The sequence below is a fragment of the Lemur catta genome, chromosome 7 (assembly GCF_020740605.2).
Source record: "Lemur catta isolate mLemCat1 chromosome 7, mLemCat1.pri, whole genome shotgun sequence".
NCBI lineage: Eukaryota > Metazoa > Chordata > Mammalia > Primates > Lemuridae > Lemur > Lemur catta.
In genome coordinates, this window is record NC_059134.1 from 42,514,290 (window position 1) to 42,532,806 (window position 18,517).

The following is an 18,517-nucleotide window of genomic DNA, read 5'->3' on the forward strand; positions in this document are numbered from 1 at the left end:
TAACAGAAACACTTGAGTTGAATCTCATGTTCTAAACCTGCTGCCATTACATTTTTTATATTCCCATAGACAGACTTAATAAGTGCTCAACTGGGTCATACACATCTGGTATTACGCATGGGCTTGGGTGGTTTCTGAAGGGCTCAAATGAAATTACACTGGACAGATCATTCTGCAGCTCAGAAAGTGTGTGGCACAAAATAAACTAGGAAAACAACACAAAGGAAAGAGGGAAAAAGAGCCATGGAAGCAAAGGACAGAGGATCAATTTACCATCACTGCACTATAGGGAAGAAGCCAGTATGGGCTCCCGGGATGTGGCATTCACAGTTGGGAGTTCTCATGACTGTTCAGAGCCATGCAGGAAACTCCACAACTCTTCTCTGAGAAGGGATAAGCTGTTTGTGCAATATTAGCCACTGTGGGTAATAGGTCCCCTTCCCCTGCCCCCAGAACCCAATCAGAGCTTGGGGATGTTACAACTGCTTGGCCCAGCAGACTTAAAGGGAGCAGCAACATAGCACCACATTCAGGAGCCATTCATAATTGAAAACAAAGCAGAGCCTCAGTTCCCTACAGCTTGTGTGCACAGCTCAGCAAGCTGTGACCTGCCTGGAGCAATGATCTGCCCATGCAGCATGGGAGAGCAGAGTAGTTCATGCAGCTCATTTCCATCTCTGGGCTGAGCCGCTGCATGGAAGGACCTCCCCAGCTCCAAGCTCCAGGTTTCATCTACTGTTGCTCTACTAATCAGTGTTCGGATTTAAGGGGAAGCAAAACAAACACAACTTTTCACCAACAGGTAAATTAGAGGTGGTTATTTATGGAATCAAAGATTTTTTCCAGACAACTCTCCTAGTGTATATAAGTGTTTGCCTGTGGATTATTAACCTGGAGGTTAACCAGCAAGGTTAAAAAGTGAAGAACTGTTGCTGGCAGGAAACAGCAGATGAAATGCCCAGGCAACTCCATGTAATCCAAGGACCCAAAGCCCTCCACCCCCTTTCCTTGGGTCAGACAGAGACGGTGTGAAGATGGCACTGAGCTGAGAGCTGAGTCCTCACATGCCAACATTTCAGATCTCAATAAGTCTTTTAAAGGTCAACCACAGGCTCAACTCTTATTTTGTTATGGGCCCAAAAGGGCACATTTTGAAAAGATGTGGGGTAAAGAGGAGACAAGAAACTAATTCCATTCTGCAAAATATGTGAATTACTTACTTCATTGTGAGAAGATTACAAATTATGAGGCACATAAGAAAAGAAATTTCTCTTCTATCAAATGTCATAAAACAGGGGCTCATTGGTTTCCAGTGTTAAAAAAAAAAAGAAAGAAAATTGTCAACATCTAATAGAAAGATTTGGAATGTAAACCTGATTTTGTTTTTGGAGGGAAAGAAGACTTTCTGATGATACTGGCCTGCCTGGTTCTGTACCTGCTGCTGGAAGAGCCTCTTTAAAGGGGCAGGTGGGACCACATACTTCCCCCTCCACCTGCCCCTGCAGGTGCTGTTCCTCTTAATTGCTTGCTCATCCCTGGGGCACTTTGCAATCTCTGCTTCGAATGTGCCAGCTCTGAGAATTACTATTTGCTTTGAAAAGTTTGTTTTTAAGTGTCTGATGCAGTATTTACCAATTGGGAAAATTAAGCAGTACATCTGCAATTCACACCGCTGGAAATATTGCAGAAAGAGTCCACACCAACCTGGACTGTTCTGTAGGATTAGGAATGGCAACCCTCACTCCTCCCCCATAGGCGTTCTACCACCACCACCACCCAGCACCACCACCCCCACTAACATCATCATCACTACCATCACCACCACCATCACCAACACTCCTTGGAGTACCAAAGGCCACCCTTGACTAGCCTACTGATATGAGAATGAGAAAAGATGATTTGATTTGCCACCTTTCAATGAGACGATGGATATTTAGAGCCACATCTGTTCTATGAAGAGGAGAAGACCAGCTGTGGATTTTACTATGAAGTGGCTGTGTGACCTTGGATCTCTCTCCTCTCTTTTCTAGGTCTCAGTTTCCGTATCTACACAATTGGAGAGAACAGTTTGGAATATATGAATGACACACAGCTCCTTGATGCCAAGACCGCAGCTAACCAAAGTGGCTCCCCTACATAATCTGCAGAGTTTAGTACTCTAATAGACCTTAGTGTGAACATCAAAGGAAAAAACATATAGTGGGAAGAACACACTAACTCCAATAGCATAACCTTGGCTCCTGACATTGGCCAGACCTTGAATAGGCATTTGAAAGCTTTTGAGAAAGGAAGAAAAAACAGAAAGAGTGAATTACCATTAGCTTATTGAAGTTGATGCAAGAAGAATGTTAACAACCAAGGCCAGAAAAGGGATAGTTGCAAAGAGAGAATGGAAGGAGAAGGTGGAAGGAGGTTAGCCGCCACGTCACAATGTCACAAGGCATTTATTTGGCACGGTTGTGCATGGCGCTCTCCTGGGAGGTCTGGAACAAGAATCTGTGACCACCTCTCCTTCTGAGGCTGATGCCTGGGTGCACACTGCTGTTTTTATGCATGGACATGCCATTGTTTTTGAGGGCCTACTGATATTCCTGAAGAGTTTTTTGAGCATGGCAGAAAGAAGAGCCTAATGAAAGAAACTTCCATTTTCCTTAGAGTTAAGTTATAAAAATGCAGACTGTTTAATGGGTTGAAATGGGCCCGCAGTTCTTCTCCACCAGAAATGATCATCATTTGAAAAGCAGATGTCTCCCAAAGTAAGAAACCACTAAAGGTGTACACTCACTGAAGAAATCAATTTGCATCCTAAGGCAAGAGGTAATGTTATAAAAACATACTGAAGAGCAGTATTTCTTCCCTCAGAAACTAAAACTATAAAAAGGGATGAGGATTTCAGACAGGAGGGAAAAATAGTCACATGAATCGTATCTTACAGAGGACGATGGATGAGTTCGTTAAATGGACAGATGCTAAATAATATACATTCCTACAGAGCTAGCGAACCCTCTGTAATACGTTTTGTTATTTGTGCCAGCTTCCCCATAAAATCTTGCCACGTTCCCTGGGCTGCTCCAAGTGGTATGCACACATACGACATAATTTCTCATCCTCTGTCTTCATGCTGGCTGCTGGGGCCTCGTCATCTTTTTTGATTTGCAAATGAAATACTCTCTGTTCTCTTTGGGAGACTTTTATCAGAACCAGCCAGCCCTGAACAGAGAAGCATTTCAAGATCAAAAGGGAGGCAAAATAATACTCTTTCAGCAACCAAGATAAAGATTCACACATAATTAAGCCAGGACTATAGGATTATTTAAGTAGATATATCTTTTAAGAATAATCAAAGTGCTATAAGCTAGTCAAACTACTGGAGCTAGTACAGAAAAAGAAAGGGAACTGACAAGGAGTTTGTTGAGGACAAGGGGGGGAGGAGGGGAGGGAGGGGGCAAGGCATGGGTGAGTGGGTTCTGTGTGTGCCAGGCTCTCTCTGCAGTTTATCTATGAGGTGGGAATTATTACCCCATTTTACAGATAGGAAAAAGAAGATCAAAGTTAATTGAACTTGGCAAAGCTCATGCAGATGGAAAGAGGCAGAGTATTCCTTCCTTCTGTCTCTAAACCCATGCTTTTCCCTGTGTGTTAACATCCCCTCTCCAGGATCTCATTTAGGAGGCCAGGTGAAGGTCACTTAATGTAATCATCCATTCACACATTTATTGAGTGTCCCGTTTCCAGGCTGCTGAACGAAATGCTCTGAATAGAGATGAGCAAGACAGTCTGTGCTGACCACGACCACCATTCATGGAATGCATACTGTCTAAAGGACGGCGTCCAGAGCACGTTTCACCTGTCATTTCATGCACTCTTTATACCAACCCCAGGGAAGGAACTGTTATCCTCACTTTACAGATGAGGGAAAGAAGGTCCAGAGAGGTTCATCAGCCTATCTAAGCTCTGTGAGCTGTACCAAAATGTGATCACAGGCAGGCCTGAATTTAGCATGCAAATTTTCCTGTACACCTTCTATTCACTCTCTTGATAAATCAAGTTTCATGCCCACAGGGAGCTTAAACATCTCAGAGGTGGAAAAAAGGTCCATACAAGTGATTAGATTCTAAGAAAGAGTTAGTGCGTTTTTTCCCTGTTTCACGGCTGCCTTCCCTGATAATGAAGTAATCAGGGCCAGCGTCACAACCACTAAGCTAAAACATTAATTCGCTGTTTGGTTTATGGATCCATTATTAACTGTGCATCTATATGCTGGAATTAGCCTTCTGTCTCGTCTATAATCATAACTGGGTATCAAGGAATGTATATGACTTAGAGTAAGCTAAGCTAAAAACTCTCTATTTTTGCATTTTATGGTAGGGAGAGAAGTTCAGGCCAATATTTTCACATAACAGACATCCAAACCAGGCAAGAGTTAACACATAGAATTCACCAAAGTATAAGCTGTACTTGTGAATTTGCCTACAGTTCTTTGCTGCTCTTATTGCCTTAGAAAGTCCTTTGGATTCTGATAATGACAACCCTCCTTTTATAGTCACAGATTTAAGGCAGATGCTCTACAGACTCAAAAACGCTTATAGCCCATACACAGTCAAGCTAAATATCTTAAACCTATGTACAGTGTCAACAGTATACAATTAACGTGTTTTCTATCATGGGGGTAGCAAACTACAAACAAATCATTGATATCACTATTCTCCTGGTTACCTATTCAGAACTGTACCTGCCAGGTAAGCTTCTAAATGGGCCTTTTCAAAAAGAGCCAATTTGACTTTATTGGGAAGGAGAGAGAAGAAATAGAGCCAGAAGGTTAATATGAGTTTAAGAGGAGCATACAGTTATCTTGGCAAGTAAAGACTCTCCAGGAGGTTAATTACACACACCCGGGCCTTACAACTCACAAAATGTATCAGCAGTTACAAAATTTGTGTACCACAGAGAACTCTATGCTGCACGCAAATGAAATTATTTTACTTATTTTGTGCAGGGCTAAGTTAAGGCAATATTCCTTCCATGATCCATTTAGAAAAAAAAAAATGAATATTGTTCAAGCTCTCACAGCAATGTTATATAGAAAAAAAATAATGTGAATTGTACAATTTAGAGAGTGAGAGCAAGAGAGTGTACTAGAGAGAGAGAGAGAGAAGAGAGAGAGAAGTAGAGAGGCGGAGAGAGAGGGATTGTGGTTCAGCCGGTCTCTGAAAGCCTTAGCAGGAGATTTACTAAATGAAACAGTGCATGTGGTGGGACTCCTGGGAGCTGGAGAGGGCAACGGGGTGTGCTGGAGGCCAGGCTGGCATGATTCAGATGACCTACAGTTTTAAAAATATCCACTCTGAAGACTTTAGAAAAGCCAGTGTGCTGCTTGTTAGCCGGGATCATGATGGGATTTGTGTTAGACAACAATTCGCTTCTTGACCCACTGCCCTCACCCTCCTTCAAACCACCATCATCTCTCACCTGCATCTCTATAAAAGCTTCCCCACTTATGGTCCTCCCCTCCCCCCCTCCCCCCCATCTCTGCCCAGCAGGGCAGCCAGCCATCCTTACGATGGCAGTCTCATCTGGCCATCCTGCTTAATGGCTTTCCACTGCACTCAGGACAAAATGCAGCATTCTTGCACAGCCCTTCATTTGCTTTCCCAACTTGATTTCCCATCACCCCACCTCCTACCCTGCTCTGCATTACACCCCCCATTACACTGGCCTCGCTTCTGTTTCATGAACACGATCTTGGCATCATGTCACCAAATGCACCAAATATTAGCTCCTGGAAGAGCCCTCCTAACCTGTCTACTAAATGTTGCCTGCCACTCCCTGACTTTTGGACATTGTCATGGAACCACCTTTTGGTGTCCTCAGAGCGTTTCTCTCTGCAGTTACAGCATTTATTCCTTTACCATGTGCCTCCCTGCTCACTCTGTGTCCTAAGCGCTTGGGCCAGTCCCTGGTATACAGCCTGAGTCCAGTGGTTGCCACCTGGGGCTCCTTCTGCATTTCAGTTGCCTGGAGCTACTATCCTTGCTAGAGCCGGGAGATGCAGTCGAATCTTTAGGAGGGTTCAGGTATTATATCACCATATGATAATAATTAAATCACAACAATTGTAAGTATACTTTTCTGAGCATCTACTTAGCACCAGATACGGGACTGGATGTTTTACACATATTTTAATCTCCCAGCAACCCTACGAGGTTAATTGCTATGCTGTCCTGCTTCCCTATGCAGATTACACCAGGTACACGTTGACTATCCCTGATCCAAAGATCCAAAACCTGAAATGTTTCAAAATCAGAAACTTTTTGAGTGCCAACATGATGCTCCAAGGAAATGCTCATTGGAACATTTTGGATTTTGAATTTTCAGATTAGGGATGCTCAATTAGGTGCAAGGCAAATATTCCAAGTTCCAAAAATACTTCTGGTCCCAAGCATTTCTGATAAGGAGATATTCAATTGTGCTGAGAAATGATATTCTAGATCCCAATCTATGTTGGTTCAAAGTATCAAAATGTTACTTAGTACTTATATAAGTCTTTAAAGGACATGAAGCCATTAAGGGTTCTTTTGGGAAGTGAATTCAAATGCTTGGAAAACACTCTTTCCTTGTTTCTCTACCATAGATCGAACCTGTATCAGTCACACTCTGCACCACACACCCCTGGCCCCACTGTGCGAGGAACAAGGCAGTGAGTGATCTCAGCCAGGTTCCCTGCTAGTAAGAGGCCTCCCTGCTTCCTGCTGGGAGGGAATGGGTTCAGCTCTCTAAGAACACAGCCTTTCCAGGTGTCTTGGACTTTCTTCTGGAGAAGAAAGAAGCACATAAATATAATATAATAATATGCTATTATTTTGGCAAATGTACTCCAATTCCAGACCAGGTAAGTATTGCAGCCCATTAATATAATTTTGAGAATAGAATTATTATAATTATTTTTTGGCAGCCTGGAGTCTTTTATCTTTATGAGATGATAGCAATGTTTTAAAAGGATTATCATAGTGCTGCATAATTCCTTATTATGTGTAATACTTTTAAGAGTTTTGAAAATACTTTGATACAAAATATAAGGTTTGATCTTAATAGTGATCCTTTGAGGTATATGGGATAGTAATTATCTGCCAGATTTCACAGTAGAGGAAACTGAGGTCTAGGGCAATTAAATAGCATCATCCAAAGCTTCAAGCTCATCAGGTCAGGGCAGCTCCAAGACGCATGTCCTGACTTCTAGTTTAGTTGTTCTTTAAATAAGTCATTACTGGAGAACTGACTTAAAGGAGGATACCAGAAGAGATTCCACATATGATTTGATGAGTGTGCGGTGTGTGTGTGCGTGTGTGCATGTGTGAGGAGGAACGGCGAATTTCAGTATGTGGTTCTTAGGGACTAAAAGATCATTTTAGAAGCATGAATACATATAAACCCTTAACAAAGCCCTCAGTGCTAATCATTGTCATCTGTTCCATGTCACACTTCAATCACAGTGTCATACAAACTACCCAGACTTCAAGCTTCCCAATAAAGATACTCGATATGCATAGAAAGAATGTTCTGCAAAGCTCTTCCCTATCTGTTTTCTCATCTCATGTGGGTTTTTTTCCTCTCCAGAAAAAATGCTCTTAGAGTTTATATTGCTGCTGTTTCTGTCTTAATGAATTATAGGTGTCCATTTTATGGTTTCAGAAACAGTCATCTCGGGCAGTGACTGAACCAGCAGCCGTCTCTCCCTCAAGCCTCTCCCCAACACAAGAGAGGAGGAGGACAGCAATGTACTTCTTCACCAACGGTGCACTTTTGCTCCTTCCCTTTTTACATCTGTGTCCCAGTGGCTCACAGGGCTCTGCTCCTGAGCTTTCTTTCTGATTATCGACAGAAGAGCCCTCAGTAGAGGCAGAGATGCTAGCACACCTGCCTGTGTTTAGCAAAAGGCAAAGGCCGCTCTACCACCCTTGCTCCACACAGAGAGGCACGTTGGGAAGAATGCACCAGAAATCTCCAAATGCTGAACAAATCAGACCAAGAGAAATATCTTCATTTTGAAACCCACTGTTCAAATATTTAAAGTTCTAGTTTACGTTGAAGGTTAAAGAAGTTTAGTAAAAGTCAGTTTTAATGAATTCCAGTTCCCTCTATGCACTTACCTCCAGAAAATGCTCTGCCTGCTGTTCTCGATCCAATTTCCTTGAAGTTGTTGTAATCAGACCTGTGTAGAAATGAGAATATTTGACTTTTAAATATCTGGGGCAAGTAGCTTACTGAGCGTGGGAAACAGTTAAAGGAAAAGCAAAAGTGGTGAGGAACAGTAACTTTCCAATCAATCCCCAGTGACAATCCGAATGGTCTCAGGAATTATTCTTAACAGAAAATAAAATTTACAAAGAAAACCTGAAAAAATTGTTTCAGTTCTTTCTGTCACCACTGAGGTATTGTAATCACTTCAGGGATATAAAAACTCACTAAAGAACCATTGTTTTTCTGATAATGAGGAGTTTCAATGATTAATTTGCATACGACTGAAATTCTACAGTAGGAACCTCATTAAAGATTTTAGAGTTCTTGAACAATTAATAGGTTGTTTAGGCTGATTAGATTCAGGCTAGAAACAGCACTTTCTTGTTTAACTTTTATGCGCTTACATAATTTTTGTTATAGGTGACAAAGAAGGTTATTTCTGTAGTAACTACTTGTACACATAATTATTTCAAATATAATAACTCTTACACACCAAAGATCTCACACCGTAATTTTATCATTTTATGTGTTTGATTCTTGATACGAAATAAGTTCCACATGGAAAATATCTCTCTATCTTTCCTTCCAACGGCATTTTTCATAAATGAATCACCCCTTTGAGTATAAAGACAAAGAAAAGAAAATGAGAAGACAAAACCTTCAAGGCCTCCCAGCTTATTGCACCAATTTGTCTTTTGCAGGTTTTATTATTCTTATTGTCAAATGGCAATTAGGAGGTCAAATTTATTTTCCATTTCTCAATTCTACAACATCCCTGAAGAGAATAAGGGTTGTGCTATTTTCATGGCATATTCAGATAGACAAGGAAAGAACAGAGAAAATCAGATGAAAAGCTTGTTCCCAACGCTAGTGAGGAAGGTGAAATATGGAAAGGGTATTTCGCTGGGGCCTGTGGACAAGCTCTTGACCTCAAGCTTCTGTCTTATATAGAAATGGGGGGCGGGAGTACATGGAGTTTAGAGAAAGCCAAAAAGAGACCACAGGAAATTAAATGGCTCCCCATGGCCCTCAAAATAATTTCCCGCTCAGGGTAGCACGGCTGTTTACAACCTGCCCCACTGCCCTCTACTTCTACACCCCCCAGGGAGGGAAACCTGTGTTTCCACTGCACAAATGATCTGCCTTCCTGTGAGTTCACTCTGGAATGTGCCCCACCCCACTGCTTCACCCACAGATTCTTCTGTTCTTTTCTTTTCATTATAAATTGACAAATTATAGTTGTATATATTTATGGGTACAAAGTCGTGTTAGGATGTATGACTACTACGTGGAATAATTAAATCAAGCAAATTAATATATCCATAACCTCAAATACCTTTTTGTTTGTGGTGAGGACATTTGAAATTTACTCTTAGCAATTTTGAAATGTACAATACACTATGATGAGCTATATTCACCAAGCTGTGCAACACTATGCTGAGCTAGATTTTCTAAATGTAGATCAAGTGTTAGCTTTTGCCAGTCCCCTTTAACAGGGGTAGATGCCATCTGCTATGGCCCCCACATGACCAGTGCTCCAATATCGTCGCTCCTTGCCCTATACTAGAATCCTTTGTGCACATGTATTTTCCCACTAGACAAACTAAAGTTTCTCAAGTTTCTTCATGAGAAGAGCCTATCTTTTGATTCTGAGGCTCTGGTGCCCACCTAGTTCCCCACTTAGAACAAAGAATAGGAATTCATTAATTCCTGGTTATGTAAAGTTGCCGTGGAAGAAATCGATTATGTTCTAACCTTCAGTTTTGCCACAGACTTAGAATGTGTTCCTTCAGGGGGGTATTGTTTTGTGTGTGAGAGCGTATTTTTGGGTGGGGGAGGTGTGTGTGACATTTGCATTCATTTAAAACCATTAACAGAGTTTCTCTATGTAAATGGAGCAATGCAGAGGCACTCTTGGATGTAAGGAGCTACTACTATCAGAGATCATGGGATTATGGAAGATTCCCACCAAGAGTTTCAAGTGAGAGGATCAGTGACTTCCCTTCCCTAGCTGACCATCAGAATCACCTGGGAAACTAAAAACATGGATTTTGTCTCCCACACACCCCCTCATTTGCTGTATCTCTTGGGATGAGGGCTGAGATGGTCCTCGGATTCTAAGAAAGGCGCTAATTTCTCTATCTTTTGTTAAATCTCATTCTGACTCTTATTGACATTAATTCTGCTGCCCCGCCACGTCCAAGAATGAAATCCACTGAGCTGCTCTTGCCTCTGGGTCCGGCTGTCGGGCTCAGTGTGTGCGTGGTGGGGTGGGAGGAATAATGTGGGGAGCACTGGTGGGTGGGGCGATGAAGGAGGAATAAAGGGGACACAGCTCTGATTGCTATTGCTGAAGCATCTGTGTGGTCGCACCAGTGGGCGTCTAACATGAATCTGACACCTTCATTTTCAGGCCATGCTATCCAACAAGGTAATATGTCACAGAGGCTCTTTCTAAGTAGGGAGTAACTGTCACAAGGAAGGGGAGGCTTTCATGAAGGCTCACCTGTTAGAGGACACACTGGGAATGAGACATGCTTGTTATTATTGAGGCTATAAATGGGTAAAAGGGCTGTTGGCCTCTACCCTGCTGCTCTTCCAGGCACAAAAGACCAGGGCCCCCTTGCCTTCTGTTCCCCTGGGGACTCTCGTGTCATCACAGGTCCTACTTGCCCACTGTGGTGTGACTGTGCACAGGAAGGAGGTCAGGTTCCTCTCCGATTGATTCTTTGGGGTCACCCGTTAGGGCATTCACTTATTTTCACAATGCCCACGTATAACTGGGAGAGCAACGTGGTCTCCTTCCATCTGCATACCCTCGCCAGCATGCGTTTCTCACATATCGATCAGCCAACAAAGAAAGAGACAGGCTTCCTGAAAAGTCTGAAACACACACACCACACTGAACCTGGAGCTGTGAGAAAGCCAGGCAGTTTCTGCTCCTGGAGCAGTGATGCAGGAAAACCTCTGCAGGTTTCAGTTCTTTGGGCTTCTAATACCTTTATTTTCATAAATATGAAGTAAAAGACAAGAAAAAAAAATCTAAAAGTGGAAATCAGTAGGAAATCAAATGAGGTAGGCGGATAGGCCCACTAATGGGTATAAGGTTTCTTTTTGGAGAGATACAAATGTTCTAAAATTACAGATCGTGCTGATGGTTGCACAATCTATAAATACTGAAAACCACTGAATTGTATACTTTAAATGGGTGAATGTTATTGTATATAAATTATATATCAAAAAAGCTGTAAAAATTGGTAGAAAATTGGTAGAAAACCATAAACCCTGACTTTTAGGTTTTACCAAGTCTTTCATGTTTGGAAAAGGTAGACACTTAAAAATACTTAAATGAACAAATGAATGAATGAGTCAGTTTAGGAATCAGGCATGAAGAAGGGTTGGAATGAATAGAGTAATTAGGTTTGTCTATGGGAATCTGGAACATAGAAACATTGAACTTTTTGGATTAAAGCAACAACTGGTAGTTATTTGCACCAAAAATATAATAAATCTTGTTATCAAGCCAGGACTAAACCAAGAAGGAGCAAAAATTTTCTTCCTTCTAAAGGTTACACTTATGATGAGCTGTGCATCGCGCCTCCATAGCACCATCACTTTTTACAGTCAGAAGGGGATGCAGCGAGCCAGCCTTCACAGGCCAGAGGGATTAGTAAAATTACCAAGGCTGCATCTTCATTTTTAACTACATTGTTGTAGCTGAATCCATTTGTATCTCAGAATAGAGAAGAAGATAAAACAAAGCAACCTCCTTTTTCAACCGCTCTGACTCATCACTGTGGAAGGCAGCCCCCACTCTGTAATCTATGCGAGAGAGAGGCGTGTGCATCACACATGAAACTGTAGACCCACTGGGCACAGTAAATTGAGGACTGACATGATGAAATTGAATTTCAAAAATAAATCATAGGCAAGCTTTTGAATGTGGTTTGGAGATATAAACAAACACATCATTTGATATAATTACATATGCAAACCTCCAATTTAGGAGGGGAATTATGCCAGTCCTAAGTGAATGATACTCAGGAAGGGTGGGTAGGGGGAGCATATGGCTGGAACCATGCAATTATTTTTAAAAATGGCTGCTTTTGATTTTTTGTTGTGGGGACAAGAGAATCTAACAATCTCTCTCTCTCTCTGAGAAACAGCCTGAGCACAAAAATGTGGCTGCCTGTTCAAAAGAGAATTCAAAATGTTCTAAGTAGTCATGGTCAGAGAAGCGATACTTGTAAGGATGACATCTTTTCCCTGATTTTTCTCCCTATGGGTGTCTTGGGTCGCAGCTGTGTAATCTATTGCCAGGACAGTCACATTTTCTTTAAGTGCTACTTGAAGCAGTGCAGGTCTCGGCTGTTTCAGCAGAATTCTCCAAGACTGCTGGAAGCCGGGTTTAGTATTAAAAAAAAAAAATACAACTAGAATTATCAGCCCTGTGAACTACAATTAGTTCTTGCTCTGTTTTTCACATCCCATTTCCTCTGCTTACCACTTCTCCATGTCTACCCCCAGCTATACCATAAACCCCTCACTGTCCTTTCAGACACTTCAGGTGTTACCTTCTATGTGAAGCCTTCTGGGACTTTTTCTACTCTAGCATGTTGCTTGTAACTCATCTGTTGTCTGGTTCTCCCTCTAGACCACAGTTTCAGAAGGCAGAGACTTTGGGCAGTTCAGCCCAACAACCTAGATCAGTGCCTGCTACATTTGTTGAATAAAATACTACTTTTACAGCACACATTTTGCTCTATTTGTTAAAGAGTCAGTCTTCCCTAATAGGATACAGCAAAAGGGTAGGGAATCAATCTTATTCATTTTGTGTTCCTGGTGTTTAACACAGAAGCCGGCACATTGTAGGCACTAGGCCAAACTTGTCTGAATGAGGCTGATGTGAATGCCGTCTTCCGGAACTCTCAATATTTTATCATACACGGTGGCCATCATGGTCCCAATGCATAAGAGTTAAAGTTATCTGAATGGTCTCCTCCATTCTTTGAATAATGTTAATGTTTCCCCAGCTTTTGGAGGTCATTAGAGCAATTCCTGATAGCCTTTAAAAAAATTTTTTTAAATTGCTGATTAAAAACTTTTAATGCTTAATCCTGTGAACAAGGAATTTGTGGCCATTCTTGTGGTTCTCCCACATCTTAATTTCTACCTAATATAAGGATAAAGGTGGGAGAACAGTAATATAGTAGTATCCAGCATTTAATTGAGTACTGTGTACCAGATAACACACTAACAGTTCACCTATATGATCTCATTTAATCTTACAGTAGCTCAGCTATGATATGGAATAAGAGCACACTTCAGTTTTTTTAAAAACAGATCTAATACACATCTTCATTCCAACTTTAATTTTTCCTCTGACCCTGAAATTTCAAAGAAATGGGAACTACTTTAACTCCACTTATAAGAGGAAACCGAGTTAAATAACTTCCCCAAAGTCACCAATGACTCTGCCATAGTTCAAACCCAGGAACTCTAATTCTGAATCTTCCTCATTGTCTCTCTTGTAGAAGAAGATGTGGGGTGTTGTCAAAGTCACCTGCCTAGGAGTCAGAAGACCCAGGTCACCATACAGGCTCTGTTAGTATAACAACTGGTTATGAGATCACAGGCAATCACATCTTTTCTTTAGGCCTCAGTTTCCTCCTCTAGGAATGTCTTAAAACCTCTTTTCATTGTGGTGAGTCTACAGTAATATTAAAATACATCAGAAAGAGATCACTCTTCTTCTTCCATCCCTGCTCTCTCATCTCAGTCCACTTTCTTCCCAATGGCCTGAGCTCAGCTGTGCAAGACCTGGGCAGGTCACCCAGGCAGGAACAACATATGCCGAGTTCCGGTTTTCATTTAGCCACAGAATTAACACAGAATTAAACATGCATATGCATATTTCTCAAAAGGGGGAAAGCAAAGATATCAGTTAACTATAAATGTGTGCTTTTAAGTAGAGGGAAAAAAACCACACATTGGTTATTCCACATTTATTATTTCTTCCACAAGATTCTGACTTCTATAACCTCTGTTTTCACCTCTCTTTTCAGCCCGTTAAGGAGCCTTAAAATGTTCCCTGCAGGTTTTACACATGGACATAAGGCTGTGCACTGAATTTGGAAAGAAATGAAATGGATGCAAAGTAAATGCAAATTTCAGGATTAGAGGAAAAATTAAAGTTGGAGTGAAGATATGTATTACATCTATTTAAAAAACAAAACTAAGTAATGTGTGTTCTTAGACTGTATGATATTTATTTGAAAAGAAAAAACAACCAGAAAGAATAATAATATACAAGAGCTACATCATCAGCTAAAAGGGGGTTAAAAAAAGGATTCTGGAAACTGGCCCCATGAGACATGCTTCTTAAGTAAGGGCTGTTTCATCAGGTGTAAAGATTTGACGTCGCTCAATTGAACACGCAGTGCCGCTATTAAATTTTCTTAAGAAAATTTGACAGGGGAAATCACCCATGGAGCTTCAGCCTGCAACTTGGACTTTTGTTTATAAATAGTGATTTCCATGATGCTAATAGAAACTTTAAAACTGTAAAAGTGAGGGTGCATTTTAAACCAAAGTATGAAGACACTATGGGTCAAACATGGTTTATAATTGTTGGTTTTCCATAATCGATACGTCTCATTTCTTTCTTTGTGAACCAACGGATGGCATTTATGAATTCTGCCTTAGCAGCAGGGAAATCTCAGGCAGCACTCTTCTGCCAGAAACATGTTTCCCCATGGATTCAGGATTCTGCAGCCACTACAGGTAGCAAAGGGAACAAGCCAGCTTGTGAAGGAAAAGTGTCGATGCTGGCACAGACCTTGCAACTTCCCTTCAGTCCTCGTTGACAGATGGGGTTGCCCACAGCCTGGAGGGAGAGTTCCAAAGGCTCAAGCAAGCCCTGCTTCCTCGCTGTACTACGCATTATAAACTAGATCGATCAGGTCAAGCAACTTGTCATCAGAATGAAGGATGAGGTAGGGTCAACAAGAGAGGGAGTAATGAAGATGACATTGTACAGTGGATGACACTTTCAAAGGCCTTCTCCTTTGCATAGTCCTTCCTGGACCCAGTGGTCCTGCCACATACACCCACATGCACATGTATGCACCCATACAGTTAGAACAGAGATGCCATGTACGTGCCTAATTTTGCCGGAATACCTGGATACTTCCCAGTTCCATCTGTTCTCCCCTCAGTTCCTCTCCTCATCACCAGTCCCCACAGCCCTCCCTCCCAATCACACAGAGCCCTCCAGCTCTGCCTTCTGATGTGGCCTAGATGAGGAGGCATTTATGCACCTGAAGAAGTCTCTAGGCTATAAGCTAAACCTTGAACACCATATTGGATTTCTTCAGAGAAATTAAGCTGCAGATGGTGAACCAGTATTAAGGATGTCGTATGAAATGATGCCATCTTTAGGTGCCATTAACATACCACTGATGTGTGTGCTCAGATGTGCAATATGGCACGCTACTCTCCCTTTCTCTTCTTGCCAAGTGTTTTTTTTTTTTTGCATAATTCTGAATATTGGATAATCAAAATAAGGGAGTAGAAGTGGCTGGAAATCTAAATCCACTATATAGACGGGTCTTAGAGATGATCTAGTCTGAGAAACATTGTGGTGCACTGGTTAGCAGTACACTAACCAGAGCTCAGGCTCTGCAATCAGACTGCCTGGCTTCCCTTTCCAGTCCCACGCCTGGGCAGCTGCACATCCTCGGGCAAGTTACTTAGCTTCTTCATCTGCAAAGTGAAGCTTATTAAATTAAACAATCAATTTAAAATGCTTATTTTGGTTCCTGGAACATACTAACTGCCCAAGTAACATTACTCTTATTATCAGCTCCAAGAACAATGCCTGGAGATTCATATGTGTTCAATTGTTTAACCTTGCTTCCTTCCCACCTTGAGATTTCCTTCAAACGTTTCTAAACATTTGGGCAACAAAAATGATAAAATGTCTGCTCTTCACCCTACCACCTGACAGATGAGGATACTGAGGCTCACAGTTTAAGTTGCTCAAAGACTTATTGATAAGAAACCCTTCATCCAGGCACTGTCAAATTTTGTGGAGAGGATAATATACACCCCCGCTACTCAGAGTGTGGCAGGGATTAGCATCGTGAGCGTTACCTGGGAGCTGGTTAGAAATGCAGAACTGCAGTCTCCTCCCAGACCTAGGTGATTTGTAGGCACAATTTTAAAACACCTGGCTCTAGATCGTTGTTGGTTTTCAAATATGGCTATGCACTGGAATCACCAGAGTTGTTTTAAAAAATATTGATGTCAGGGTCCCACACCCAGAAATTCTGAATTATTTTGTATAGGCTGAGCCTGGGCATGAGAATTAAAAAAAAAAAAAAATCTCCCAGGTGATTCTATTATTCAGCCAGGGGTGGGAATCACTGTCTATATAGTTGTCCTGGATGATGGGGTTATGGTAATTAGTTTTTTTGACTTATCTAAATAGTCTAGTTTCCCCACCATCAACAACACTCAACTTTATAAACAAAAGAATTTAAAGGCTAATAAAATGGAGGCACCAAGAACATAGTCTCTTGTGTGTCCCCATCTGATTTCCACCAAGTTCTGGTCTGAATCCTCCCAGCAAAGGACTAAACTACGTGGTTGCCCTGTCTGTGTTAACTTTAGATCTGACACCTGCTTTCTGTCTTCCCTTACTGTTGGCTTATCTCAGCTACAGTTTCACTTCTTCATTTGGGCATCCTTTTTTTTATTGCCTGTAGCGTAATACCCCTCCTAGCTTCATCTGGGCCCAGGAATCTCCTAGTAGGAGTAAAACACCACCTCCATGGTGATGTTCCCTCTTCCCCACAAATGCACATTTGGACACAAGGCACATTAGGAAGACAAAGAAGATACAAAAGTAAGTCCCCATATTTTCCCTCAAGAAACTAACAATCCAGTGAGGGAGGTGGACACGTACAAGAATGACTATGGTACGAGATGCAATCGAATGCACACCCTAGGCAACTCTGAGTGTCCTGAAGAAGGAAAGATAAATGCTGAATTGTGTAATTGGAAATGATAAGGGAATGAATTGCATTTGTACTGGCCTTCAATGGTTAATAAGAATCTAATAGAGAGTTGGAAAAAGTTAAAGTGTCAAATCTCCATCTGAGATTAATGGGACAGAACCACAATGAAAAAGGTAAAAGATCCTGGCTCTGTTTTTTTTTTTTTTTTTTGAGATTGGGTCTTGTTCTGTCACCTGGGCTAGAGTGCAGTGGCATCATCATAGCTCACTGCAACCTCAGATTCCTGGGCTCAAGTGATTCTCCTGCCTTAGCCTCTCGCATAGCTGGGACTACAGGCATGCACCACCATGCCCAGTTAATTTTTCTATTTTTTGTAGAGACTGGGCCTCCCTCTTGCTCAGGTTGGTCTGGAACTCCTGGCCTTAAGCAATCCTCCCACCTTGGCCTCCTAGAGTGCTAGGATTATAAGCGTGAGCCACCACACTCAGCCATCACTCTGCTATATTTTAGCTGTATGAACAAGTTATATAACTTCTCTGATCTCAGTCTTGTCATCTCTGAAATGGGGGTAGTACTAGGTGCCTAACAGACTTTGTTAGAAACAATACAGATGAAATGTTTAGCATGGTGCCTTGCAATTTAGCAGATGGTGTTTAAAAAGCAGAAACAGCATTCTATAAAAAGCAGTGCATTATATTTTCTTTTTATTAAAAACCCTAAGAGCAATGGGATGCTATTCTTAATTACATTCAACAGGAAAACATTATTGCCTCTAGATTGGTCACCCTCGATATTATCTAAAAATTTAATAACCAGGCAACTAAAAGATGAAGTTTCCTTCTGTTTGTTCAAATGAACACTATAAAGTCTTTTAATTCCTGCCACACTCCGGAGGTGTGAAAACAGCCACTGCACTCCCCTTAGAAATCATTTCACTGCAAATAATTTGTTTCTACATCTGTTTTCATGTGACAGATAAAATCAGGAGGATGGATTAAGTGCAAATTACTCAGAGAATGTGCAAAGTCTTGGAAATGCATGTGTGCTTTACAGGCATGGCATTCTTTAAGATCATCTTTGTTCTATAATTTATACAAGACCTCCTAGGTAAGAGCAACGTTTTGAAATCCAATTAAAAAACCTTGGAAAAATATCACTTCTTATGGAAAGCTTTGAATGTTATCAGAAGACTGATAACACCTTTTTAAAAAATACCTTATGTTTTCCAGTTAATTTTCACATAATTCAAACCTCTTCTT

General features: G+C 41.4%; 1 protein-coding gene across 2 annotated transcripts in view; it reads right to left on the reverse strand.

Moving 5' to 3' along the window:
- FAT3 (FAT atypical cadherin 3) overlaps positions 1-18,517 on the reverse strand; it is a 489,892-nt gene that overhangs the window by 170,337 nt on the left and 301,038 nt on the right. For both annotated transcript variants that reach the window (XM_045557142.1, XM_045557141.1), the window contains exon 3: positions 8,148-8,209. In XM_045557142.1, coding sequence (XP_045413098.1) covers positions 8,148-8,209 — 62 coding nt within the window. The remainder of the gene's footprint in view (positions 1-8,147; positions 8,210-18,517) is intronic.